The following is a 27,349-nucleotide window of genomic DNA, read 5'->3' as shown; positions in this document are numbered from 1 at the left end:
ATTCTTGAGGCTCAAAATCTTGCTTCCAGTTTCCAGAGGGCAGGTGCATGAACTCTGCGGGCTGGCAGAAGCCTCCCCGTGCAGCTCTGGGCTCAGTCGCATCTGGGTCCAGAACTCTCCGGTTTTCCTTTGCTGGCTGCTTCTCTGGACTCTTCTGCTCATAGCCTGTTCTTGCAGGGGTGCAGGGAGGGGCATGTCCACCTGGCACACCGGGACAACGCTTCTCTCTCCTCCTCCCCCTCCAGACCCCTGACTTCTTAGAGAGGGGGTTTCCCACCGCAGGAATCCCCTTGAGCGCTTGGGAAACTCAGCAGTGAGTTTAGAGGAGAGGAGAGGGGTTGCGATGGGGCTGCGTGCAGAGACCTCAGTTGGGAGGGTGTCTCTGCTGAGAAGCCGGCACTCCCCACCCCAGCACCACCCCATACACCTCCTTTTAAAACTCAGCCTGCTTTGTGAGCCAGGCTCGTCTCTGCCCGTGTTCCCAGGGGCTGTTATTGCAAAGGATTAGTTGTTCAGCCTTTGGAGCGAAGGGGTGGGCGGGCGGGGGGGGGGGGCAGAGCCTGACCTAGATTCAAGGGGGAGGAGGGAAACCCACTCCCCTCCACACGGCTCAGAACCTGCCTCTCCGGCCGCACCCACTGTCTGCCCTGCCCTGTCCAGCCCAGCCTGGGAGAGATGCAGCCCTGAACTTGGTGCCAGCTGGCCAGGACCCTGGCAGTGGGTCCCCATCTGGATGTGCAAGAGCTAAGGGGGTGGGGGCGGGGGCAGGGGTGGCTGGTGAGGCCTTCCTCACCTTCCTCCCAGAGGTCTGATTTGGAGGGTCACAGCCACAGGGCTCAGTGCTGCGCCGACCTGAATGCCACACCGCACTGGCCTGTTTTGGGAGGGCATCACCCATGGCCTGGCCCAGAGGGGTGGGCAGGGTTTTCCTGAGTCATGTAGTGAACCTGCTATGGAGACAGGTGAGAGCTTGGCTCTGAGGACCTAACCACATGGCCAGGCGGGGCTTGGAGCCCCTTCATTCCTGGGTCTCTGTCTTTGGGATCCAAGCAGGTTCTGACCTGCCCTGGCAGAAACCCCCAAGGTCTCTGAGCTTCCTCTTGGGGTTGCAGGGCCAGGAAAGGTTCTTGATGAATCTCAGGGGTCTGGGGTTCAAAGCCAGCCCTGGCACTTGGCTTTGACCAGTGCAGTAGAGCTTTGGCTTCCTCATCTATTAGAAAGGGGCATCCCAGCTGCTGCCTCGGGGCTCAGATACTTTGTCTGGGAAGCCCTTGGGCCAGAGGCTCATCTTCTGCAGGCTCCCAAAATCTTAACCAACTCCTTCCCTTAAGGTGAGCAGTATCCTACTGTCTGTCTCCAGGTGGTGAATCTCTGCTCCGAAATCCAGGCCCACAAATTAATAGGCTGCTTTGGCCTGTGTGACCCAATTAGTGGCCCAGTGTCCTGTGGGCCGCTGCAGACACCTACCCTGTGCCCCAGGGGCCTCCGGCCCCACCGAGCCTGCCCAGCTCCCCGCGTCCCTGGTGACAAGCACGCACTTCAGACGGAAGCAGACCGACAGGTTGCTGAGTTGGGGAAAATAATTAAGCTGGGGAGAAAAAAAATCCCACTTCTTAAAAAAAAAAAATCCAGGTTAGTTATGAATGTGTGGGGCGTGGCCCTTGTGTAATTAGCCGCTCTGCTGGCTGTGGGAGCCGCCTGCTTCTCCCCACCCGGCCCGTTGTGCCTGGCTGCTGGCTGCTGCTCCTCCCCGCCCTGCTCCTCCTCCCCCTCCTCCTCCCGCAGGTGTGTCTCCCGGTCCTGTGGCTGCCTGCCCCACTCCCTGCCCAGGCGCCCGCCAGCAAAGTCAGCTCCCCTGCAGCCCAGAGAGCCCAACACAGCGCAGCCCAGTGCCCCGGGATGGAAGCTGCAGACGCCTCCAGGAGCAACGGGTCCACCCCAGAAGCCAGGGACTCCCGCAGCCCGCAGGGCCCCAGTGGCGGCCTGGAGAACGGCACCAAGGCCGATGGCAAGGACGCCAAGACCACCAATGGCCACAGCGGGGAGGCGGCCGAGGGCAAGGGCCTGGGCAGCGCCCTGAAGGCCGCGGAAGGAAAGAGCGCCCTGTTCTCGAGCTCTGAGTGGCGGAGGCCCATCATCCAGTTTGTGGACTCCGTGGACGACAAGGGCTCCAACTACTTCAGCATGGACTCTGCCGAAGGCCGGCGGTCACCCTACGCCGGCCTGCAGCTTGGTGCCGCCAAGAAGCCACCGGTCACCTTTGCCGAGAAGGGAGAGCTGCGTAAGTCCATCTTCTCGGAGGCCCGCAAGCCCGCCGTGTCCATCATGGAGCCGGGAGAGGGCCGCAGGAACAGCTCCCCCCGGGCCGACGCGGGCCTCCTGCTGCGGTCCAAGGCGGGCTCCGAGGAGGTGCTGTGCGACTCGTGCATCGGCAACAAGCAGAAGGCGGTCAAGTCCTGCCTGGTGTGCCAGGCCTCCTTCTGCGAGCTGCACCTCAAGCCCCACCTGGAGGGTGCCGCCTTCCGCGACCACCAGCTGCTCGAGCCCATCCGGGACTTCGAGGCCCGCAAGTGCCCCCTGCACGGCAAGACCATGGAGCTCTTCTGCCAGACCGACCAGACCTGCATCTGCTACCTCTGCATGTTCCAGGAGCACAAGAACCACAGCACCGTGACGGTGGAGGAGGCCAAGGCTGAGAAGGAGGTAACCCACGGGGCCCTGGTCACCGCCGCGGGGGTTTCCTCCAGTGCCCTTCCCACTCTGCGCCCTGGGGATGGAGGCCAAGGGTGCTGCCTCCCCACCTCCAATCCCTGAGGCCTCAGGGGACAGGGTGTTTCCCAGATGAGCCTACAGAGGTTCAGAAAAGCCTGGAGGCTTGCTCATGGTGTCGGATGAATTCGAGTGTGGCCAGAGAGCGAGACCCCGCGGTGCAGAATCCACTCCCATGCTCCACCTGCCCAGGGTACATCTTCTCCCTCCACTCCTGCCTTTTTTTTTAAGGGAGAGAGAATTCCCATCTGAGCAGATCTGGCCCCTGGGGTGAGGGAAGATGCTAGAAGGAGGGAATTGGGGGGTGGGGGGCTGGCTCTGCACCTTGCGCAGTTAGTGCGGCAGCCTGAATTTCCCCACAGCCTCCTCTGTCCTCCCCTCAGCCAGGTCCTGTGTGCTTTGTGTGTGTGACGCACGTGGACGTGCCTATCCCTGTGGACTTGTGTGTGTGTGTGTGTTGTATGCCTGTGGGTGTTAATGGAGGTGCATGGATTTTTGCATGGCTTTGTGTGTGTGACGTGTGAGTATGCTTCCACGAGTCCCGTGCCTGTGACTGTGCCTATACGTCTGTGGGCAGGAGCAGAAGCAAGTGCGGGCTTGCGGATGCGGCACACCTGGGGCAGGCATTCTGGGCGAAGGGCCCCTGCAGTGGCTGCCACTCCCTGCCCCACAGATGCCAGCCCACTCGCCCTCACGGCTCCACATCTCCCTGCGGGGGCAGCCTCCCCAGGGGCACAGCTTCCCGGCAGCCAGCGCAGGGCACTCAGAGCTTCTGCGCCCCTCACACTGGGGCTGCCCGGGATCCCTCGCTGCCCAGCTTCCTGACCACGGGTGTGCTGGGGACTCCCTCCCTGCACCTCCCGCTCGGCTGCTGGGCAGGAGGCGTGAGTTAGAGATGGGAGCAGGCTCCCAGGTCCTCTCCAGAGCCTCATTTGGCGCAGCTCCCCTGCTCTGTGACCTCAACCTGGCTTTAAGCGTTATCCTGGGAGTCAGATGGGGAGGGGCCCTGGTGCCCGTTCTGAGGGAGCTCACTTCGGGGGTCCAGACACATCGAGGGCTGGCCATCTTCATCTCCTGCAGCCATGACCTGGCAGAGGCTCAGATGGGGCGTCTGGGGACGTGGCCAAGTCCCAGTTCTTGTTTTGCCTCTAAGTAGCTGTCGGATGATGGGTTCGGCTCTTCCCTTCTCTAAGGCTCAGTTTCCCGGGACAGGAAGCCAAGGGGCGGGGCGGTGTTGGTTTTCAGATTCCTCCCCAGGAGCCCTAGAATTCTTGGAAATGACTTTGAGGGCCCCAGGGTGTGGAGGGAGCAAAGAGGTGCTCAGAGGGCTGAGGCTCCAGGTGTCCACCTGCACCGCAAGCAAGGTGAACTCTTTTTTTTTTTTTTTAAATTTTATCTATTTATTTGAAAGAGTTACACAGAGAAGAGAGGCAGAGAGAGAGAGAGAGAGAGAGAGAGAGGTCTTCCATCGGATTGTTCATTCCCCAATTGGCCACAATGGCTAGAGCTGTGCTGATCTGAAGCCAGGAGCCAGGAACTTCCTCCGGGTTGCCCACACAGGTGCAGGGACCCAAAGACGTGGGCCATCTTCCACTGCCTTCCCAGGCCACAGCAGAGAGCCAGATCAGAAGTGGAGCAGCCGGGTCTCGAACCAGCGCCCATATGGGATGCTGGCACTTCAGGCCAGGGTGTTAACCCATTGCTCCACAGCGGAGGCCCCATGGTGAACTCTTGTTGCTCTCCTGTGCAGGATTTGGCCCCAGATTTGATCTCCATCAATGCTTCAGAACAGCTTGGGTGCCCCGAGTAGGTGGATCTGGGGGGCCGGAGGGTCTTGGGCCCCAGACTCAGAGTTCATGTTCTGATGCAGGGGCTGCTGTAGGAGCCCTTGCCCTTGCGGGCTCACGATGTAGGTCAGGAGGCAGAGCCCAGGCGCATAAACAAGACTGGGGCGCCCCCACCCAGTTACGCAGAACAGCTGTAGGTAAACATCCAATTGCTGGGGACAGAATGCTGGGCCCGCAGGAGGGTCAGCAATCATCTGGGTCTCCTCCCCCACCTGCAGGTGCAGGCGTGGGCCCAGGGGAAGAGAGAAGCCCCCCCACGTCCTTGTCCCAGGTTTGAGAGGGTCTCAGCACTGAGAGGGTGGGATTCTGATACATGTGCCTTAGGAAAGGGTGCCTGATCCGCTGGAGTCATTTAATGGTGAGAGCTTGGGGCAGCCTCTGTGTGCGTGCATGTGCACATGTGTGCACCTCCAGCACAGGTTCAGGTGAGGAAGAGCGGGGCCGAGGAGCCTGAGCTGGAGCATGGCTGTTTGTCTCGGCCTGGCTCTGCTGGGACTCGGACGTGGGGACTTTCTGAGCAGGGCCAGGGGTCGATGGACCCAGTGAAGGAGCGTGCCAATCCTGGCATCATCTGGAGGCATCTCCTGCAGACCCAAACATCAGCCCACACACAGCTGGTTGCAAGGAGCCTGTGCAGAACCTGTTCCGCAGGCCTGTGGGTGAAGGTCCCTGTGAGGTAACGTAGACCTGTCTGGGTTTAGTTGTCTGAGACCGTAGGTGACACCCGTGACTGCGGGGGCTCACCTGGGCCTCAGCGCTACCTGCTGGCTCACGGCAGAGGCTGTGCCGGGAAAAGGCCACTTGTTGAGGCTACATGATGGCCCCTCCTCTGCAGGACCCCAGGTGGGGATGCGGCCCATTCTATCCCAGTGTCACAAGCAGTGCCGAACACATGCTTCTCTGTCGCTGGGCGTTTCCCAGGCTGGGTTAGGTGGAGAGCTGAAAACGGGCCCCAGCATCCCTTTCTCCACCTCACAGCCCTCTGCTGCTGCAGGCTGGGATGTGGACAGCTGTGTGTGCCGGGCGGCCCTGGGCACTGGGGTGACATGCCATGCCGCACGGTGAAGCGCATGCCAAGGACACAGACGTTGAGTGTTGCTGCGGGGGGCTCAGCCCCCTCTGCACCCCACCACTCGGCTCAGCTCATTCCTCTTCCCACGCTGTGTTTCTCCTCTTGTTGCCCAAAGCCTCAGGAGGGCTGGGCCGCCGGGCTGCTGGGCAGGGCAGGTCCTGGCTCTCGAGTTTCTGAGCTGTGCTGGTCTGGGCAGGAAGCTTGCCAGCGGCCAACAGTGATGGGGATTCGGGAAGAGGAGCCAGGCTAAAGGTTGGGGAGCACCTGAGAAGGGAGGTGGGGAGACCTGCTTGGGTGCTGATAGGAAACAAGGAACGAGATGCAGAGACCGGAAGCAGGGTAGGAAGGGGACGGCTGACGGGCAGCTGGCCGCTCGTCCCTATGGAGCACACCCAAGGGCCAGGCGCAGGGCTGGGTGCTGGCACGGCCACCCCTGATGGCAGCCCTCTGGGGTGGCGCTTACGGCACAGGTTTTATAGACAGAGAAACAGGCTTCAAGCTGCCAGGAGGTTTGTATGACTTACGGTACTCTGAGGTAGCAGAGCCCGGGTTCCTCTCCACTGCGGTCCACTTGTGTCCCTGCAGGACTGGAAGGGCCACCTTGGGGCCACCAAGCCCACCAGGTCCCAAACAGCAGTCCCCAGGCCTGAATCCCCTGTGAACTGAGACAATGCAGATCCCCAGGCCTTGCCCTGGGTGCTTCGATTCAGGCAGTCAGGGGCTGGGGTCTGTGGTCATGGATGTCTCCCCTGGGGGTCCTACCAGGAGCCTGGCTGGGAATCTGAAATCCTCAAGGGCCCAGAGCTGGTCTGGGGTGCCAGGGTGATGCCCCTCTCTCTCCACTCGCCCCTGGCCGGCACGAGGCCGTTGGGGAGTAGAAGGAACAGCCGATGCCAATCAAGCTGACTGAGGGATGATACCATGCTGCCTGCCATCCGAGTGGAAATGGGGAAATCTGTCCCATTTCAGATTCTTATCCAGATAATTACCATTTGTCTGAAAGTACAAATTTGGCAATTAACTGGCTCATTTGGCAAATGTCACAGCTGACGGCCCATGTGGCTGGCTCAGGCCCGGGGAGGAACTCCCTGCCCCTGGGAGCAGGGCAGGAAGGTAAGCGCGGAGGTAGGGCCCCACCTGAAGATCTAGTCCAGGCCTAGGCGCCACCAGGGAAGCCGCTGCCTCTCCAGGGCTGGGGGACCCCGGAGAGCGAGAGGCGAGCAGACGGGGGTGGGAGAAGCGAACAAAGGAGGCTTTGGGCAGGACAGGCCTGGGCAGGGAGAAGGGAGGAGCGGGAGTGGGAGGGAGGAAGGCGGGGGTGTGGGCAGGGGTGGGGCTGTGGGAGGGAGGCCCGGGCAGACCTCAGGGCCTTCAACCACATTCTCCAGGAGGAGAGAAGGGAGGGGAGGAAGCCAGGTGAGGTGAGCAAGAGTGAAGGGGACAGACGGTCAATGGCCTAGGGACAGCCTAGAGCCTCGGCCCCCAGAGCGCCCCCTACAGCCACAGAGCAGGATCGCAGCCCTGACTTTGGGGCTGGCCTCCCTGTGTCTACCCATGAGCCAGCAGGCAGGGCTGGTAAGCTTGCACAGCTAGTGGGGATGCTGCACGCACCTGCCCAGGGAGCTTGTGCAGGTTAGGGACAAAGCCTGGCACATACCAGATACTCAGTGGGCACAGGTCCTTTCCTTCTCCCCCCTGAGTGGCAGGAGAGCCCAGCAAAGACCGCCCGTGTTCTGTTACCCCTGGTACCGGAAGAACTACCAAGAGCTGACCAGATACTGGGTGCACCCTAGAGGGAGTGGGAATGGGGGTGGGACTTGTCCTGCAGCTGAGAAGGACGGTGGCAAGAGCTCCCGTTTGGTCCCCTCCCAGAGCCCGCTGGGTCCTAAGTCTGGTCCGGAGGGCGGGCTATGGGAGCTGTGCCAGCTCCCAGCCTGGGTCTGACTTCCTCAGCACCCTGCAGAAACCAGAGGGCTGGTCTCCAGCCTCCAGCCTCCAGCCTCCAGCCCGACCATTCTTCCACCCACTGCCGCAGACAGCTCGGCTCCACTGCTGACCCTGCCCTCCCACGTCTGCACAGCAGCTGCCTCCCCTCCTCCTCCTCCCTGCCAGGTGCCTGGCGCACACCACTGGCTCTCGTCTGCACACCTCAGCTGGCCTGCCGCCCTCTAGCCTCGCTCTCTTTTGCACGAGGGACTCTCAGGGGGCTGACCTCTCCCTGCCCTAGGCCCACATGCTTCATCAGTCTAAGCCTCAGGGAGTCCCCATACTCAGTATCCCCTTCTTCTTTCCGGATTCTTCTCTCCATGCTCACCTGGTTGCGACCTTTCCTCACCTGTGACCTTGACCCCATGGCTCCTGACAGCCCGGCTAGCACCGTACCACTGCTCACAGGGTCGACGGGGACGGCTCTTCCGTCTGTGCCACTCCGTGCCGGGTGCTTTCTGGGGGCTCCCCTCTCCCCGCCCATCCCACAGGCTCTTACTGCCTCCACAGAGCAGATGGGGCACCCAGGGCACTGTGGCATTGGGGGGCTTTGAAGGCCTCCTTCCTATGGGCGCTGGAAACCAGGCTCCAGCCGTTGGGGTCCTCCCCCTGTGCTCTGGGCGAGCCCCCTTCTGGAGCCCCCACAGCTCCTTTCACAGCAGTGCGGCCCTTCCCCGTCCACACCAGGATCTTTGTGGGGTCAGGGCCCAGGGCTGAGGCAGGAGGGGCTGCACATCGTTCTCCACTTTCCTTCCCATCAGACCTCGCTCTGGGGGGTGAGGTGGGGCAGGAAGCCCAGGTGCCCACTCCTCCGGCCCTGAGCCGGGCGAGGACCCTGCAGCTGCAGGGCTGAGGCGGCCTCCAAGGAGAAGAGGTGCCCGGTACAGACTCTGGGTCTAATCCTGGGGCTCAGATCCACTGCCCAGGCCATGCCCCCTCAGGGCCCCTGGGGCTGCCGGATCTGCACCCCTCAGATTCGGGCTCTCTGCTCTGAATCCTCTGACAGTGCCCGGATGGGCCCCCAGCGCCTGCAGCGGGGTCTCGCGCTCTGATCTCTGCCCTCCCACCATCGTGCCCATGGCCTGCTGGCGGCTCCCCAGCCTGCCCCCGAGACCAGGCCAAATCCCCACCCTCAGCTCCTTGTTCTCTGCTCTGTCTCCTCCCCGGTGACGGCATTTCCCATGCCGTGGGCTCTCCAGCTCACCGCAGGCGGGGCAGGGAGAACCTGGAGTCTCGCAGCCTGACCAGAGTGTGAGGAGGTGGGCGGGCTGGGCACTCGGGGCTGTGTCTGGGGAGCTCTGTGGCTCCTGCCCTCTTCCTTCCCCATCCTTGGAACACTGTGTCCAAGGAACCCAGGCAAACGCTCCCTACCATTGGCTCGTTTCCCTGGGTGCCTGTGGCAGGAGCCCCAGCGCCCCCTGGGCTGGCAGGATGCGCACAAGGAGCTGAGTGGGGAGCTCTCTGCCCTGCTGCTCACGCGTCTCTCCATGGCGCTCACATTCCTAGTGGCCTGTGGCTCCCTCACCTTGACTGTCCTTGAGGGTGCCCCAAGGGGACGGATGGAGGAAGGGGTGGAACTCTGCGTTTACAGCCCAGCGGGGGTGGGCAGAGTATGCCAGTCCCGGTGCCAAGACTGTCAAGTGGGGCTCTCCCACCTGTCTTCATGCTGAGGGGGCTTTGAGAGCCTTGGAGAGGAGCCCAGCAGAACAGAAGAGATGCATCGTAGCCTGGCCAAATGACACCGGGTTTAACTTCCCATGGCCCCTTTTGCCGCCATTGTAGCTGCTTTTCAGAGAAGAGCCTGGGCCAGCATGGAAGGCAAGGTTGGCCAGGAGGCCCAATATCCCAACACACTCCCGACTGACCCCCTTGTCAGCCCACCAACAGCCCAGGGCTCCCAGAGCTTCTCCTTCCCCAGAGACCCTGGGTGCAAGTCCCTGTCTACCCAGACTGCAGAACATGCTCCCTTTCCCATAAACAAGTTTATGGCTGTGCCTGCCCAGACGGAGTCCATGCCGCCGGCAACTCAGCTCCTGCTTGCAACACGGGCCCCACGTCATGCGACAGACATGTTGCACACTGTTATTGCCACGAGACACTCCCTGGGCTAGACTGGACTGGGCTGGGTCTCCTTTCTCTGTCTCTCCAATGGCCCGGGTCCATTATGGAAAGGAGCAAGAACTCCATCCATGAGCTTCTCTCCTGCTCACGTTGGGTGGAGGGGCCAGGGAGCCCTCGTAAGGTCAAGGCTAGGAGGTCCCGCCCCAGGGGCCCGAGAACACATCGAGATGGCGTTTGACCAGTGGCTGGATCCTTGGTTACTGGCACCCTGCCTGCCGTGTCCAAGGCCCCGGTGAACAGCTGCCAAGTGAAGGCTGAGTGGGTGGGCGCTGCAGCCTGCCTGAGCGCCCCTCTCCTGACGTCCCCGCCCCTGGCTGTTGCCCTGCAGACGGAGCTGTCGCTGCAGAAGGAGCAGCTGCAACTGAAGATCATTGAGATCGAGGATGAAGCTGAGAAGTGGCAGAAGGAGAAAGACCGCATCAAGGTGAGCGCCCCCAGCCCGCCGGCCCTGCAGGCCTGGGCCCCGGCATCCCACACTGGCTTTTCCCATCCATTCTTCTCTGTATCCCTCTGGCACAGGTGGGATCGCCCCTGCCACCTGAGAACTCATTTTACAGCATCCGCATCTTCCACTGTGCCATCCATTGTCTGCTCTGCCCACCCGACTGCCCAGCTCCCAGGCGCAGGCCCTGTCTCCTCTCCCTGTGCCAGGGTGGCTATGTGCGTCTGCCACGGCTTGAGAGCTTACAGACCACACCCTGAGACCATCCATCCACTCGGCCCTGGCCCCATGGGCAGCCAGTCGGCTCACTTTCTGAACGGTTTTTAGTTCTGTTGGGGTTCCGGTGAGGACTCCCTGACTCACGTCTGGGCCATCCGGAAGTCACTCAAGTATAGCATGATGGCTTGCGTCCGCCCACCGGGAGAAGTAACCCCCAGGGATAAGGAAGGGAGACTGTAGAATTTCCTGGTCATCTCCGGCTATGGGGGCCAGATCCCACGCTGGGAGTCGAGTGAGGTGCACCACTGGGGAGTTTTTCCTCCCGACTGAAGCCCTCTTCCCCCTCCCCTGTCTGTGGACCCAGAGCTTTACCACCAACGAGAAGGCCATCCTGGAGCAGAACTTCCGGGAGCTGGTGCGGGACCTGGAGAAGCAGAAGGAGGAAGTGAGGGCCGCCCTGGAGCAGCGGGAGCAGGACGCTGTAGACCAAGTGAAAGTGATCGTGGACGCGCTCGACGAGAGGGCCAAAGTGCTGCACGAGGACAAGCAGATCCGGGAGCAGCTGCACAGCATCAGCGACTCAGTGCTGTTTCTGCAGGTGACAGCGCCTTCCCCACCACTCGGCCCTCTGCACTCCCGTCTGTCCCTTTCTCCAACCCTGACCCATCATCCACCCATCCACGCATCCATCCATCCATCCATCCGAGCTCCATTCTAATGGTCCATTTCACATGTTCCATCCAACCCAGTCTCCTAGCCACTCTGAAGATGGCATACAAATGTCACCTGTACCAATCTCAATTGATATGTAGTAAGTGTTCCAGGCTCAGTAGGAAAGAGTTCTGTGATCGATTAGCAATACCTGCTTTGATTACGGGGAGAGCCGTGTTTGAGTGGTGCCTGTTATCTCTGATCTGGCCTGTTTGTCTATTCATCCACCCATCCTTCCACCGGCTAAGATGTATTGGCTACTCCTGGGTGTCCAGTATTCCATTAGGTGCAGTGTGAATAGAGAGTGTAAGACATGGTTTCTGCCCTAAGCAGCTGCAATTCCGCTGCGAAGATAAGACCTGGACAATTAAAGAACAATATGGGAAGGGGTGTAATTAAATGATAAAGCATATGGCTCGGGCGATAAGTGCCCGGGAAGCTCAGAGAAAGGCAAGCAGGTGGCTTTGTGGAGGAGGTGGAGTTTGGATTGGGTCTCGAAGGCCATTTAGGATTTGAGAAGGAGGGGGGATTCTCCAGTGAGGGGGAAGGAAGTGAGAGGTTCAGAGGTGTAGAGGCAGGACCGAGCCTGGCATGCAGAGCAGAGCACACCCGTGGCTGAGCTGGAACATTCTAGTAGCTCTTTGTATTTCTTAAGGCTCTCCCCACTTGCGTCACTCTCAGCAAGTCCTCGGAGGCAGGCATGCCGCACCCAGTGTGGAAGTGGGGACCACGGAGTCACATTCTAGAATGCTAGTGCCATCAGGGAGGGACCAGGGGCCTGGCAGAGAGCAGAGCCAGTCTGGAACCCAGCCCCTCCGGCTCTCAGCACCAAGTCTCTCTTACAGAGCTCACCAAGAGCCGGGAAGTTAATGGCTTCTTCCCTTTCTCGCTAGGAATTTGGCGCCTTGATGAGCAATTATTCTCTGCCCCCGCCCCTGCCCACCTACCACGTCCTGCTGGAGGGGGAGGGCCTGGGACAGTCACTCGGCAACTTCAAGGACGACCTGCTCAATGTGTGCATGCGCCACGTCGAGAAGATGTGCAAGGCGGACCTAAGCCGTAACTTCATCGAGAGGAACCACATGGAGAACGGTGGGTCCCCTCTGCGGACGGGCCCCAAGGCCAAGGTCATTTCCCGGTGCCTGCAAGGCCCCTCACTGGACAGCACTCCGCCCCAGGGTGTTTGGACGAGGATTCAGGGGCCCCAGCTGTACACTGAGTTTTTGCCATGGTTATGCCGCTGCTTCCAGGGGCCTCTGCAGCGGAGAGCACGCAGGGTGCTGGCTGCGCAAACGCCTTCTCCCTGGGCATCGTCCCTCACACTCAGGGAGGGGCAGGATTCAAATCCATGTCTGATTAGGGGACGCTGCCACTTGTCTCAGCCGGAGTCCACTCGCCATGACCTCGCAGGAAGAGCTTGCCTGTCCCTATGGCCGTGCTGAGCCGTGTTGCATTCAGAGGCTGGACTGGGCTGGGGACGGTGGGACGCAGCATGTCTGTGGCTCAGCAGCTCCCTTTAGGTCAGCTTCTCTCCTGAGTCATGCAGTTCCCGCAGAGGCCAGCTGTGTTAGCCCACAGAAAGCCTCTGAACCCAAGAAAGTAACCATAAAGTCTTTTTCTGCCCTGTCCCTGGAGGGCCTCCACCCTGTGGCCCTGGCCCAGCACAGGGTCTGACAGGGCAGCCCAGGTAATGACTTCCAAGCCATGGGCACCCCAAAGTGAATGACGCCCGTCTGGTCTCCAGGGATTGGGGACAAGAGGTGGGTGGAGATGTGCAGAAAGAAGGGTCTTCAAAAGGCCCATGGAAAAGGCTCCTGGTCTTTTATTTATTTTTTTTTTCAAAGATTTATTTGTTTGAAAAGCAGAATTTACTTCTGGGTTTCCCATGTGAGTGCAGAGGCCAAAGCACTTGGGCCATCCTCCAGTGCTTTCCCAGGCCATCAGCAGGGAGCTAAATTGGAAGTGGAGCAGCCGGAACCCGAACCGCTGCCCGTAGGGGATGCCAGTGTCGAAGGCGGTGGCTTCACCCACTACGCCACGATGCCAGCCCCTGCTCCTGGTCTTTTCATCCCATTTCCCCAGGGACTTTCTGAAGCACTCCTGTATCTGAGTGATGGTGCTATCACACAGCGTCCCTTGAAATGAAGGGCACATTCCATCACACCTGGGGACACAGAAGCCATTTCGGCAAGACAATCATTTGGCTCCCGATAGCACTCAGATGCTGGAATCCTCCTCCTAATGACAATAGCGATGATCTTAATGGTGACAGTGACAGGCTGACAGTGATGGACTGCTCCTTGCATGCTGGGCGCCGTGCTAAGCTCTTCACTTACACGGCCTTATTTTCCCTGCGGGGTGCATCGCATTTTACAGATGAGAAGGCTGAGGCTGGGAGAAGTATCTTTGCATCTTTTCTGGGGGCGGGCAGCTAGACAGCGGGCAGCAGCGGGCTCACCCTCTGCTCTCCAGTCGTCCGTGCCTTCTCAGCCGGGAAGCTGCTGTGCTGTGGCTGGTGGCACTGCCCCCCCGCCAGGGGCACTTAGGGGTGCGATGATCACAGGTCCTGGGGCGCAGACCCGGCGGGGGAGCCCTGTAGCTGTGGTCTGGCCAGACCTGGGAAGATGCAGACCTAGCAGGCGGAATCCGGCTAGGGCAGGATTTCTCCAGCTCCCCAGCTGCTGCCTGTCCCATTTCCAGGTCCCCACGGTGCTGGCCATGACCTCTGTGCAGGTGCGATCTTGCGTCCTGTGGGAGATGTGCAAAGAGACAGGAGCCAGGGGCAGGGATAGGTGCTGCTGACTCAGTGGCCCTGCACCTGCGCCTGGGGTGGCTGGGGAGGCTCTTCTGGCTCTGTGTTTTTTTTTTTTTTTTTCCCTGTGACTGCTGCACTGTTGTTGGGAGGGTGCTAGCTGTAGGAGGCAGGGGAAAGGTGGCCTGTGACTCACATCTGGGCGTGGGCACCCACTCCCCTGATGCCTGCCTGCCCACCAACCCACAGACTCAGTCCCACCCTCACTGGCCCAGAGGCTAAGAAGAACCGGGCCACCTTCATCCTGGGCTCAATAGGGCAGGGGGCTGGGCCAGCATCTAGGGGGGCCTGTGTTTTGTGGGAGTGCCCGCTGTGAGCCCAGGAGGTGGGAATGGAGGCCGAGGGCTGAGCCGCTCCTTCCTCCTCTCGCACAGAAGAGAGGGCAGCGTGGAGAAAGTAGATGGGGAAGTAGTGAGTGAAGAGTGGAGGGGGAGAGTCGAACGTCGAGACGCAGGTTTGCCCTGGTTTGGGGATCGGCAGGTGGGTGACCCCTTGAAGCCTTCACTCAGCTGTCTGGATGCTGGGACTGAGCCAGGAAGCAGGGTTGGGGTGGTTAGCACATGACACTGGGCAAGCTGCTTCCCTCGCCCCCTGAGCCTCATGCAGAGATGTTCATACCTGCCCGGAGTGGATGCACAGATGAAATAAGAAACAGATATGGCCAGCAGCTGGGAGCTGCAAAGTGCTGTGCACCCGGGGTGGGGGAGGGGTGGCTCAGTGCAGACCCTGCCCCTGCCCCCACCGGGAGCTCAAGAGGAGAGTGGATGCCTGGCAGAGTGGCACAGTCACCGTGGGTTCCCCTAGGGGTGCAGAGGGGGCTGGGGGCTGACCCAGCCGAGCCCCAGGATGTCCCCGGGGCCAGCTCGTCCTCCCCCCCTGCCCCCGTGCTGAGCCAGCCTCTCTCCTTCCCAGGCGGGGACCATCGTTACATGAACAACTACACAAACAGCTACACGAGCGAGTGGAGTACGCCTGACACCATGAAGAGGTACTCCATGTACCTCACGCCCAAGGGTAAGAGGAGCCCCCCGTGCCACGCTGCAGCCCCTCCTGCTCCCCAGGGGCCCCCAAGTCCGTGCGGCAGCCCTCGGCCGACCTCCTTCTGTGGGGTGTGTGTGTGTGGCTGCACTTCCAGGGGTCTGGCCAAGTCCCGGCCTCTGCCTGCTGTCCCTGTGTGGTTATGGTGACAAGTGTCCTGTTTAGATGACAAATAACCCACTACCCCATTCCTCCTTGGAGCTAGGCCAAAAGCACAGGAGGTGAAAATGGACACAGACTGTCTGACACAGACAGTCCCTCCGCGGCCACCGTCCAGCCCATGCCCTTGCTCCTCCTTCCTTCCGGAGGGGTCTCACAGGCTGGGCTACACCAGGTCCAAGCTCTGTTGGTGTCTGCTGAACTGTGTGCAGGCCTCGAGCCCCGTGGCTGGGCGCCTCTTCCAGACCCATCCATGCCTCAAAGGGTGGGAAGAGGTGGCTCCTGTCCTAGGGTCCTCGCAACCTTGTGGCCCAGTGCCTGGTGCAGCCCAGACCAGGGCCTGCCTGTCCCTGCCCTGGGGCAGCCTGGCCGCTCTTGGGCACCGGCCACAAACCGCAGCCATGTCTGTTACAGAGGGCGGGTGTGCCGGGATGGAGGGGTGTGTGCATGTGCTGGGGCCAGGAGGGGAGTAGGGCTGTGGGGGAACAGGAGGAAGGAGACGCGGGGAGGCACCACGGGTGGGGAGGGGACGCCTCGGGGCTCCAGGCTGTAATTCCCACGTCAGGCACTCACGCAAGGGAGCGGCGTGGGGGATTTGCCAGGTGAGCTCAACGGAGAAGAACCTCTACTGCCCCACCCAACCTGAAAACAACACCTGGCCTCTCTGGAGGCCCAGGGCGGCTGCTGGAGGCCTCGGCTCCCCTCCCCCGGCATTCCTGGTGTGGGCCCAGCCGCTAGTCCCGCCCCTTCCCTGCCCAGGCCTTTGGACGGGTTCTAGGAGACACTGAGCGGCTGTGCCCAGCCCTGCTCGGCCCTGCTCTCTGGACCAGCCCTAATGCGGCCCTGGCTGCCTCCTGCTTCCTCCCTGTAGGTCGCAAGGACAGGGTGGAGGGACAAGCACTACCCATGTCCAGGTGACATCCCGGGAGTCTGGAGCCCAGGTGACCTGGGGCCAGCTGGTTGCTGCCCGCTCTGGCTCAGTTTCCCTCTTGGGCTCCGAGACTGTCAGCCCTCCCTGCTCTGCTGCCCTGTGACATTTGCAGGTGGAAGGAACCGGTTCCCCCAGAATCTAAGCCCAGGCTGTGTGGGCAGAACCCTGTTCTGGGACAGGAGGGGCTGGGATGGGCGGGGACGTCTGCCTCTGGGGCTCCCTGGCTCAGGGCAGGGGCAAAGGCAGGGCTAATGCGATTCATCAAGGAGATGAGGGGAGCAAGGCCACCGAAGGCCCCCAGGCCCCGAGTCTGGGCCTGGCGGGGCAGTGGCTCTGGCCCTCGCCAGGAGAGAGGTTGTGTGCAGGTTTGCTGGAGGAGGGGCTATGTGCCCTGTGCACAAGGCATGGCTGTGGTGGGCACAGCATGCTGGGGAGAGGAGCCGCGGGCATGCAGGGTTGGAGGAAGGGGCAGCAGGGGCTGGGTGGAGCGCTGGGTTCAGGGGAGCCATGCGGTCTGAGGGTTAGGTGGTGGTGGGAAGAGACAGCCTGCAGAAGGCCCTAGACAAGTGCATCAGGCCCGCTCTGCCTTCCTCACAAGGCTGTTGAGAGCCCCACAGCGGGCTCTTGTGCAGGGCAGCCCTGGCCCCTGGGCTCAGCCTCAGCCTCAGCCCTGCCCCGGCACCCGGGAGATGCTCGCTGCCGGCTCATCACGCAGCCTCCAGGTGGCTCCACCACACTCGGTCAAGGCCAAGGCCTCTGTGCCCGCCTCGCCGTGGCCTCTCCTTCCTCCCCAGCTCCCCGCTGCCCAGTTTCTGGGGTCCCACTTGCACAGGCGCCGGCTGCCATGGTCTCCATCTGTTCAGGACCACGCTGGTGGGCCCTGAGCTCTCGGCAGGGTTGTCCGCAGAGCCGTGCCTGCTCCCAGCATCCCGATTGGGATGAAGAGTGGTAGCCTCTGGGCAGGACTCCAAGTCCTGTGACCGCAGCTGGGGACCGTCTGGAGTCCCTCACGCGGAGGCTGTGGGTCCCTGCACTGAGCAAGACCCACGTGCCTGCGGTGACTGCCCTCCCCCATCTGCCTGCAGGTGGGGCCCGCACTTCCTACCAGCCGGGGTCTCCGAGCCGCCTCTCCAAGGAGACCAACCAGAAGAATTTCAGCAATCTGTACGGCACCAAAGGTAGCGGGGCGCTCAGCGCAAGGCTGCGCAAGGCCAACAAGAGGCTCGGGGTGGTGGGCGTGGTGGGGGGTCCATGGGGCAGGGCGCTGAACCCCCAGTGTGCAATGAATGTGAGGAGCCGGAGTGGGGAGGGGTCCTGCTGAGCCTAAAGTGTGCATGTGTGTGCGTGCGTGTGCATGTGCGTATGCACGGGTGTGCGTGTGCGTGTGTCTGTTGTGACATCATTCCTTAGGCTGGAGGAAGACCAGCCGGGGGAGCCTTGGCATCACCAGAAACCCCCGATCCATGTGTGCTTCTTTTTAAATAATTTTTTTAGTTTTAAGATTTAACAATTTTTAACATTTCGCCACATTCACTTCTTAAGTAGCCATTAGGTACGTATACATGTATGCTATTTGTCTTGAAAACCAGGAAACTAGCGTCTCAAAGTGATGATCACCCGTGGGAAAGTAGGGCACACTGGCCCCTGTGTGGTATGGTTCAGTGGAGCAACGTTTATAACTGTGTGCTGAACAATGCCACTCCCACACAAGTCTTATACTCCGGGTTATTTCACTTAACATAATGACCTCCGGGTCCATCGACTGTTAAAATGTCAGGATTTCATTCTTGTTCATGGCCGAGTAATATTCCATCACACACACACACGCACACACACACACACGTTTTCCATTTTCTTCATTTAATCGTCAGCTGCTGGCTGTCCAGGTTGATTCTGTATCTTTGCATTGTGCAGTAACATGGGTGTGCCGGTGCCTCTCTCATATGCTGATTCTACTTCCCTTGGACATATCCCCAGGAGTGGGATGGCCGGGTTGTAGGGCAGACCCATTTTTTGTTTTCTTGGGTTACTCCATTCTGTTTCCCTGTTCTGCTCCTTATCCCTGAGGGATGGGTCGGGGGAGTGTGGGGGTGAGTGGCCACCCCTTCCCCAGCAAGGATCAGGGTGCGGGGACCCGCAGAGGACCACTGCTGGGTTAACTTCTGCCTTCAGTGGCTGAAATGAAATGGGTGAGCCGTGCTTGGGACAGAGGGCACGACAGGGAAGGGTGGTGTCCCTGGAACCCAGGTGGCGTTGTTGCCATGTGAGATGGGCGGGTGACACCCTGGGACCCTGAAGAGGTGAAATGGGAGTGGGGACATGGCTTCCCCAGGGCCACCCTTTGCCCACTGTGTGCAGGGCAAGGCCTTGTGCTAGGTGGGCCCTGGGTCTGTCTGCTCACAGCCACAGCCCCAGCGCTCCCAGGAGCGGGGCTCAGGCAATGATGGGGGGGGGGTGGGGAAGAGAGAGAGAGAGGGAGAGAGAGAGAGAGAGAGGAAGGAGGAGGGAGTGAAAGGGCAGGACTCCAGCCTCGGGGGTCTTGAGTGGATCTGCTTATGAAGGGCCTTGCAGTAGGACCTGGGACCCTGTGGGAGGGGGCCTACAGGTCACTCTGTCCTCCCCGTAGGCAGCTGTGGGACTGGCAGATGCTGCCTGCTGTGGAGTGAACTTGACTCTAGCCTGCTGGGGGTCGGAGAAGGGCTCTTCCTGGGGTGGGATGGGGGTCTCTGATCCCCCCACCCCCAACGCCCTTTGGTGCTCCTGCTGTCCCACCCCCCTTCACCATTGCCTCCATCTCCTTGAGACTCCAGGGACATATTTTCATGTGGCAGACCAGATTTTGGGAGCTTTGGCTTCTGCACCCGCCCCCAAGCTTCGGGATGCTTGCATTTATCTGTCACACACACAACGAAAGCTTCTAGGAGCCAGGCTCTAAGCCGGCCCCTGGGTGAGAGGCTGGGCCAGACGGGCCCGTGGCAGGGACAGACAACTGAATATGTAATGGCAGCCCAGGGAGAGGGGGTGCAGGGTGATGGGGGGTGCTGCCGTTAAGGGAAGACCCACCGTGTGAATTCACAAAGGGTCAGGAACAGGTGGCAGAGGCCTTGGCCTGGGACAAGAGGACCTGTGTGTGAGCACCTGCCAGCTAACCTATTTGGGGGTGCTGATGGGCAGGTGTTGAGGTCAGGGATGCCTTAGGGTTTTGTACCTATTATTTTTTTTAAAAAAGATTTATTTGTTTTATTTGAAAGTCAGGGTTACACAGAGAGAGGAGAGACACACAGAGAGAGAGGTTTCCTGTCTACTGGTTCATTCCCCAGTTGGCTGCAACGGCCAGAGCTGCGCCGATCTGAAGCCAGGAGCCAGGAGCTTCTTCCGGGTCTCCTACGTGGGTGCAGGGGCCCAAGGACTTGGGCCATCTTCTACTGCTTTCCCAGGCCATAGCAGAGAGTCGGATCAGAAGTGGAGCAGGGGCTGGCACTGTGGCACAGCGGGTTAATGCCCTGGCCTGAAGTGCCAGCATCCCATATGGTTGCTGGTTCTAGTCCTGGCTGCTCCTCTTCTGATCCAGCTCTCTGGGGAGTGAACCAGTGGATGGAAGACCTCTCTCTCTGGCTCTACCTCTCTCTGTAACTCTGTCTTTCAAACAAATAAAATAAATCTTAAAAAAAAAAAAGAAGTGAAAGAAGTGGAGCAGCCAGGACTCGAACTGGCGTCCATATGGGATGCCGGCACTGCAGATGGTGGCTTTACCCACTATGCCACAGCACCAGCCCCTACCCCTATTCTGAGGACAGTGGCCTTTAGGTGGGACCAGGACACGGCCACACTTTGTGTTTAGAAGAGAACTATGATAGCAGGAAGGCACCGGCAGGCATAACGGGCTCAGGGCCCTGCTGGCTGAGACAGCCACTGAAGCGGCCACCCTCCCTCGTCCACGCCTGGCTGCCCACCCCTGATGCCCTTTCCTTCCCTCAGGTAACTACACCTCCCGGGTCTGGGAGTACTCGTCCTCGGTCCAGAGCTCCGACGACCTGCCCGCAGTCCAGGGCAGCTCCTCTTTCTCCCTGAAAGGTGAGCCCCGCTGCCTCCGGCTTTCGCTCTGCTGCCACCGCTACCACGCTGTCCACCTGCTCTGCGGTCCGTCACCGTGGAGAGGAGCCAGTCCCGGCCCGGGAGCCACGATCTCTGCCATAAAGGAGGGCGGGGGCGGGCAGCTGGGCCCCGTCTGTGCCCCCCGGGGCCATTCCATCTCACACTGTGATGTGCTACCCCACCAGGGCTCAGTGGTCAGGCGGGGGCCACCAGACTCTCAGCTCCCACCCCCATTCCTTCTACTACAGGGTTTCTATCTGATTTTAAAAAAAAGCTTTATTTATTTATAAGTCAGAGTTACAGAGAGGGAATGGAAGAGGCAGAGAGAGAGAGAGAAAGAGAGAGAGAGAGAGAGATCTTCCATCTACTGTTTCACTCCTCAAATGGCCACAATGGCTAGAGCTGGGAGAGACTAAAGTCAGCAGCCAGGAGCTTCCTCCGGGTCTCCCACTTAGGTGCAAGGCCCCAAGGACTTGGGCCATCTTCTATTGCTTTCCCAGGCCATAGCGGAGAGCTGGATCAGAAGAGGAGCAGCCGGGACTCAAACCGGTGCCCATATGGGATGCACTGCAGGTGGCAGCTTTACCTGCTAAGCCACAGCGCTGGCCCCTGCATGATTTCTTCCACTGTGTTTCCCCAGCCTGGTGGCCACACAGTGCCCTTCAACATCCTGCCAAAGCCCTGCCCTCCTTCGGGGAAGGCGGGGCCAGATGACCTTGAGGGCCTCCCATGCCCAGTCCTCTTTCCCTCTAACTGTCCGGACCCCACCTGCTCTACTGTGCTCCCTAGAACTCTGGAGCTGGGATCATCTTGAGGGGCTGGCTTGGCTCTGACTGCAGCCTACAGTGAGGCCCAGGGCTCTCCTGTCTCCCCCTGGAGGCCCTAGGGGATAGCCTTGGTGGGCCTTGGGGAGAGGAACCCCGCCTCCCTTTCTGCACTCAAGGTGTCTGGCTGGAGGTGAGGATCGGCAAGCTGGGTGGGGTGTGGGGAGGGAAGGGAAAGGGGCAGACAGCCGCTCCCAGCCCCAGCCCCAGCAGTGCCCCCTAAGGTGGCTTCTTCCCTTAGCTGTGCCTCCCGTGCTGGGATCCCAGGCTAGGCAGGAGCTTGGTGCCACCAGGAAGGTGAAGAAGCAAACAGGGTGGGGGAGGGTTCCAGCCCCGAGCTGAGCCTCGGCAGCTCTGGATGTGCCCTGGCTGGTGCGGCTTTCAGCAGGTGTGCCCTCCCCCTGCTCTCTGGGAAAGCCTGGGCCTAGGGAGGCACCAGGCAGGGAACACGGCCACACTCAGGTGGGATCTGAGGCATCCAGGTCACCAGTGTCTGTGCAGGTGCCCCTGTCTAAGGAGAGTCTTTTCTCAGATGCACTTGGCCTTGGAGAAAAAGCCAGGAGCACCCATTCTCACCTTGAGCTCACCAGGCTGACTGGCAAAGCCCCTGAGTAGGGGGTTCTGGGGAGGGGCTGGCCTGGGTGCAAGGAGAGCCCCTTGCCTGCGAGGACAGACCCCACCCGCCCCCTGCATGTGCTGAGGGCTGCCGGGCCAGCTCCAGGGGCAGAGCCAAGGCTGCAGAATGGAGAGCGACAGTGCCCCAGAGTGAGGGGAGGGTCCCCCCGGCCCCTCCTGGGCCAGCCGTGCAGCTAATGCCTCTCTCTCTCCCAGCAGGCACTGGGAAAAGCCCCTATCAGTTCACCACCCTGAGACAGGCCACTGCACAGCTTTCCAAACCACTGGATGGCAGTGGGCTGTTTAAGAACGATCCCGGTACCTGCCCCCTTTCCGTCCATCCCCTTTGCTCTCCCACAGCGGGGCAGGTGGCACATCTGGCGTGGGGAAGCTCTCTGCCACTCCTAGGTGTCCTGGTGGCCCTCTTCAGAGCTCCCTGGAAGAGGGACGCACACCCCCACCTGCCACACCCAGCTCCCTCTGTCTGCACTTCTGCCTGCTGCACACGGCTGGGCCACCCTCCCCACCGCACCCGCCCTCCCCTCTCTCATGGCTGGCACAGGGTTTTAGTTCTGGACCTGAGAGCTGGGGTCTGTGTTCTGCTCTCTCAGGCTCCACTCAGGACCCCTGCAAGCCTCTTTCCAGGGATGCCCTTGCACTGAGATGAGGGGGAGCCCCAGGTTCCCTTCTGCCTCCTTTCTCAGTACCAACCTGGGAAGGGCCGGCCAGGCTGGCAGCCTGGCACGGCGGCAGGTGGTCCCTGGGCCTGCTCACCTTGGCTTGCAGGAGGGCAGGACGGGGCTCCCCAGTGGCAGGACATAGCCTCACTGGACAAGCGGCCTGCCCAGGACAGCCCATGTTTAACTCTTGAGTTGCTCGATGCCCAGGTCCCTGCCTGTGTCTTCCCAGGCACCTCGGCCTGTCCCTGCCGGCTGATGGCAGACTCTGGTCTGCACGCCAGAGCTCCTCGCAGATGTGCCCGCACGGAGGAGAAGGGGCTGGGCCGCCCCAGCCTGGGCCGGCATCTTCCGGCCACTCCCAGAGAGCACCGCTCTAACCAGGGCTGCAGCTGCCCTGGCCCATCCTTGCCTCTCTCTGGGCCTCTTTCTCCTGCCGGGAGAGTGGGAGAGATAGCAGAGCTGGGTAGAAGGAGCAGGAATCTACAGCATCCAGTAAAACCTGATTCTGAATGCTGATTGCTGCTTACAAGCTCTGCATCTCGGGCAAACTCCTGAGCCCACAGAGATGAGGGGGCAGGGGCAGCTACCCGAGTAGCAAAACCCCCAGCACAGTGCTCGGTCAGCAGGAAGCACTGTGCACCCAGCACTGGGATCCGGGCAGGGGGAGCTTGTAAAGCAGCTGTGCAGGTCTCCGGGTGGGTGCAAGTCTCCTGTGGGGGGCAGGGCGTTGGCTTTGGGGGTGGCGCTCCCCTTCTGTCTGGCGCCATGCACCTGGCCGGCTCCTCCTCCTGCCGTCCGCCTTGCTGCCTTCTCCCTCTATCAGCCTCTTCCCGGGGGTTTCCGCTGCCCGCCTCTCCAGGTGGCTGCACTGGGTCATGGGCTGGGGGGGACGCTTGGGGTCCCTTTGGAGAAGGCGGCTGCATAGCTGGAGCCCTGGGGCCCCTGACCACCAGCCCATGCCCCCTCTGACGGGAGCCTCTTGTCTTCCAGGCTATCCCTCGCTCGTACGCAGTCAAGTCCCCAAGGCCCAGCCCCAGACTTGGAGATCTGGCAAGCAGACCCTGCTGGTAAGTAAGACGCCACCAGAGGAGCCGCCAGGGCACGGCATGTCCAGAGACCCCAGCCCCAGAGGGGCCATCCCCGGGGCAGCTGGGCTTCGCGTCTCCAGGGCTTGTGGGAGCAGGATGACCCCTATGGGCTAGTGGCCGAGGAGGGAGCAGCAGCGGCCTGAACACCAGCACACACAGAGGGTGGCAGAGTCCCAGGGCTGATGGCAGAGGGCCTGGCTGAGTACACACTGGACCTCAGCATTCCAATCTGTAACATGGGCAGCCCTGGCTTTTGGTTTGGCTTGTGCTTGGTGTGTGGTCTCCACCAGCTCTGGGGCAGTAAGTGGCTCAGTCCAGGGTACAGGCACCATGGGGGGCAGTGCTGCAGTCTGACAGCCGAGAGGCAGTGGAGGGGTAGCCTTGGGGGGCGGGGGAGGCTGGGAAGTCCGGAAGGGATCTTTAGGGTTCCTTATTTAATGGCTTGAAGGTCTCAGAAGAGCAGCGTGGTGGGTGAGTGTAGCTTGGGGCTAGGCCCCCTGCTGGCTACCGGATCCTGTCCAGACCAGTTCTGGGACTCTGTATCCTTAGAATGTGGGTGCTGAGACGAGGTGATCCCCTGTGCTTTGCCCGAGACCCCGTGGTCAGGGACTGTGGTTCATACGTGCGCCCCATCTCCTGAAATGCTTCTCTCCTGCAGGAGGGGACGGCCTGGGCTCTGGTGAGAGGGTCCTGGCCTTGCGGCTGGAGCCCTGGCTCCTGCTGTCTTTGCATGCAGAGGTCAGCACATGGGGAGGCGATTTGCTCTTGGCCGTAAAGAGCAGCGGGGCTGGTGTAATTGGAGAGGATCTTTAATTCGCTGGCCATGGGAGCTAAGTGACGGTGTGTGTAATTTGGAGCTGGGCCCAAGGGCATTGCAACAGCAGGACTGCAAAAGGCAGATACGGGGAGAGAAAGGAACCTTCAGTTCCTCGACTCAGTCCCACCCCTCCCTCTCCTCGCGCGGGTCTGCATCCCTGCAAGAGGGCTCATTGCTGCCCTGAGACCCCTCAGGGGCTGGGGCTGTGGTGTCCAGCCAGCACCCTGTGCTGGGAGAAGGCCCAGCCCTCACCAACCTGCTATGTTACCTTGTGCCAGTCACGGCTCCTTCGTGCCTTAGTTTCCCCTTCTGTGACATGCATCATGAATGGCTGATTCCATGGTCCTCTAACTCTCACGTGCTGGGACTCTGAGCCGGGGAGGGGCTGGGGGAGGGGGCACCATGGACCAGGCTCCTGCCCATCCCCCTCTCCCGGCTCTCCACACGCACAGCCGTCTACCTGTACTCAGTCCATCCTAACCCCCCCACCCTGCCCTGGAATTCCTAAAAGAAGGGCTCCAGCCACATCCGGGTCTACTCACCTTGCCACGTGGGCTTGAGGCCCAGGCTGACCCCTGGGGACCTGCCACGGTGCACCTGCGTGACTTGGTTTATGTCTTTGCCCTCCCTGCGTGGGCCTCAGTTTCTTCCTGTGTTTAGTGTGTGTGTGTGTGGGGGGGGGGTTGACAGAGGTCTGGGCTAAGGGCTCTGAGCCCCTCCTGAGTCCCGCATAGGCAGACAGGGCCCAGGGCAGGAGCTGAGCAGGGGGCTGTGGGGGCCGGGAGGGGCAGTGGGGTCCCCTGTCTCAGATCATTGAGGCACAAGGTGGGAGGTGGGCTCAGCCCGAGACAGATCCTTTCCCAAGACCCTCTAGGGGCCAGCAGTGCTCGCATGGGCAAGGAGCAGCTAAAATGTGCTCTCCCCTCCTGCCTGCAGTGGCTGGGGGTGGGGAGGCTGATTTTGTGAGACTGCTGTGAGACGAGAAGGCTGGGGGAGCTACCGCTGGGCCGTGCCCCGGGGGACGCTCCCTGGATGCTCACAAGGGGCAGAGGGGCTGGGGGGGGTGCAGCTCTGTGCCAGGAGGGGGCTCTTAGCCCTCTCTGCAGCCCTGTGTCAGGAGAATTAGGCAGGCAGCAGGTGGCGCTGGTACCCTGGTGTTGCATGAAGTGACACCAAGACTCGGGGTATGCCTGTGTGTGTGTGTGCACGTGTATGTGTGCATGTGTGCACGTGTGTGGGTGCGTCTACCTGCACGCTGGGCAGCCCCTCCATTCCCTCGCTGAGTGACTTTGGGCAAGTTGCCCAGCCTCTCTGTGCCTTGGTCTGCTCAACTATAAAGTCGATATAATAGTCACCCATTGAATTGGATGGTCCTAACCATTAAATGAGTCCACCTGCATGCCTGGAGAGCACTGGGCAGGCCGCCATGAGCTGCCGTAGTGCAGAGGTGCCGTGTAGCGGGAGCCGTGGTCGTGATGGGATGGCCTTCCTGCCTCACTGACTTAGGGTTTGGCTCATCCGAAACAGGGCTGAAGTTCAGACTCACCAGCCGGTCGGCAGGGATGACTCTAATTGGGATTTGAAACTGGGGATTCTGATAACGTCAGGAGCCATCCCTGATCACGGGGTAGGCGCGTGTCCTGCCCCTGGAAGTGTTGGGCTTTGCACCGCCACTGTCCCCTGCGAGAGCTGAGGGTGGGTGGGTGGGGCTGGCCAGTGGGTGTGGCTCTCATCCACCTCCCTAACCACGCCTGTTCCCCCCACAGTCTCACTACCGGCCCTTCTACGTCAACAAAGGCAATGGCATGGGCTCCAATGAGGCCCCGTGAGCTTCGGGCAGAAGGAACAAGGCACCGCCGCTCCTGCCTCCCTGCTGGTCCCGCCACGCGCCTGCCTTGGCAACTGCTGTGCTCATCTGCATGGGAGGGAGCCGGCCCACACCCCCGCCCCGCCCCCTGCCAGCCCTCTCCGGGCCTCCCAGGCTCCCCTCCCCGAGCTGGCCGTGCTCCACCCAGGCCCCTCCCCGGCTTGGTGGTGTCTGATGGCTGCCCTTGCTCCTGTGCTCATGGCCAACCTGTTGCAGGGTGAGGGACCAGGGGCTTCTCTGCCCGAACCCAGGTCTCAGCCTGCCCCTCCCGCCCGTGCCCCGCTGTCCGTGGCCTGTTGGCCATCTGTCACCAAGGCCCTGCCTCCCCAGTGTGGTCAGTAGGTGCCTGGCCACCATGACAGCTGCCCAGCTGCCATCGCTATGGACTCGCCCCCTCCTTCCCGGTGCCCTGGCCGCGTCAGAAGACTGTCCAGCCTGCCTGGCTGGGCCGGGCCCATCCTGCAGCCTCGGGCCGCTGCTGGGAGACCACCCAGTCGCTGCACCCCGTGAGTGTGTGGTCCTGGAAGCCAGGATCTCCTGGCTGCAGGGCGATCTCACCACGATGTCGCTCTTCCACCTGCGGACATAAGCAAACCCTCAACACGGTGTGGTCCAGCTCAGGCCAGCTGCCGCCCAGCCGCCTGGAGGAGGCCCTGTCTCCCTGTAGAATTCCACCAAGTGGGCGATTCGCAGTTCTCCCCGGCGATGGGGAGTGCACGGGCCGGGCGGGTAACAGCCGGTGCTACCTGCAAGGGTGCCTTACACTCTGCCTCCATCAGGCAGGCTGCCTCTTCCCTCTGACTCCTCTGTGTCGTGAGGGGCCGGGAGATGAATGCCATTGGCAGCAGGGTGGGCTCATCTCCTCTGCCACTGTGGAGGGGCCGGTTTGCAGGGTGGGCAGGAGACCCCCGCTTGGGCTTCGCCCCTGAATAAACATTGCTCACTCGCTGCTGTGTTGAACGAGAGGTCCCCACGGGCTGCGGTTCTCGGGCACCTGCCAGCCCCTCAGATGGGGTCGTCTTCCTGTCCCCCACTGCTCCCCACCCACTCCGGTCTTGGGTACAGGAGGCTGGAACTTCCTCTCTCCCTTTTTAAAAGATTTATTTCATTAATTTGAAAGGCAGAATTACAGAGGACCACACACACACACACACAGAGAAAGAGAGAGACATCTTCCACTTTCTGGTTCGCTCCCCGAATGGATCTCCCATGTGGGTGCAGGGGCCCATATCCTTGGGCCATCCTCCACTGCTTTC

General features: G+C 61.1%; 1 protein-coding gene across 3 annotated transcripts; it reads left to right on the top strand.

Annotated features, from left to right (window-relative positions):
* Positions 1 to 1,774: 1,774 nt before the first annotated feature.
* TRIM29 (tripartite motif containing 29) lies at positions 1,775 to 27,039 on the top strand. 3 transcript variants are annotated; one of them, XM_051848660.3, is made up of 10 exons: positions 1,775 to 2,703; positions 10,124 to 10,219; positions 10,821 to 11,054; positions 12,061 to 12,259; positions 14,892 to 14,993; positions 17,193 to 17,285; positions 20,086 to 20,181; positions 21,858 to 21,959; positions 23,312 to 23,388; positions 25,993 to 27,039. In XM_051848660.3, exons 1-10 carry the CDS (start codon positions 1,900 to 1,902, stop codon positions 26,053 to 26,055), a joined length of 1,866 nt encoding a protein of 621 aa, XP_051704620.1. In that variant the 5' UTR covers positions 1,775 to 1,899; the 3' UTR covers positions 26,056 to 27,039. The 3 variants fall into 3 exon arrangements, with proteins under 3 accessions (XP_051704620.1, XP_051704631.1, XP_008258890.2); XM_051848671.3 differs by having other exon boundaries at positions 1,798 to 2,703; positions 21,861 to 21,959; XM_008260668.5 differs by lacking the exon at positions 21,858 to 21,959 and having other exon boundaries at positions 1,798 to 2,703.
* The last annotated feature ends 310 nt before the right edge of the window (positions 27,040 to 27,349 follow it).

This window comes from Oryctolagus cuniculus, chromosome 1 (assembly GCF_051225735.1).
Source record: "Oryctolagus cuniculus isolate XC-2025 breed Fujian yellow rabbit chromosome 1, ASM5122573v1, whole genome shotgun sequence".
Lineage (NCBI taxonomy): Eukaryota > Metazoa > Chordata > Mammalia > Lagomorpha > Leporidae > Oryctolagus > Oryctolagus cuniculus.
Note: the sequence above shows the minus strand (reverse complement) of the source record. Positions and strands in the feature narration are given on the sequence as shown.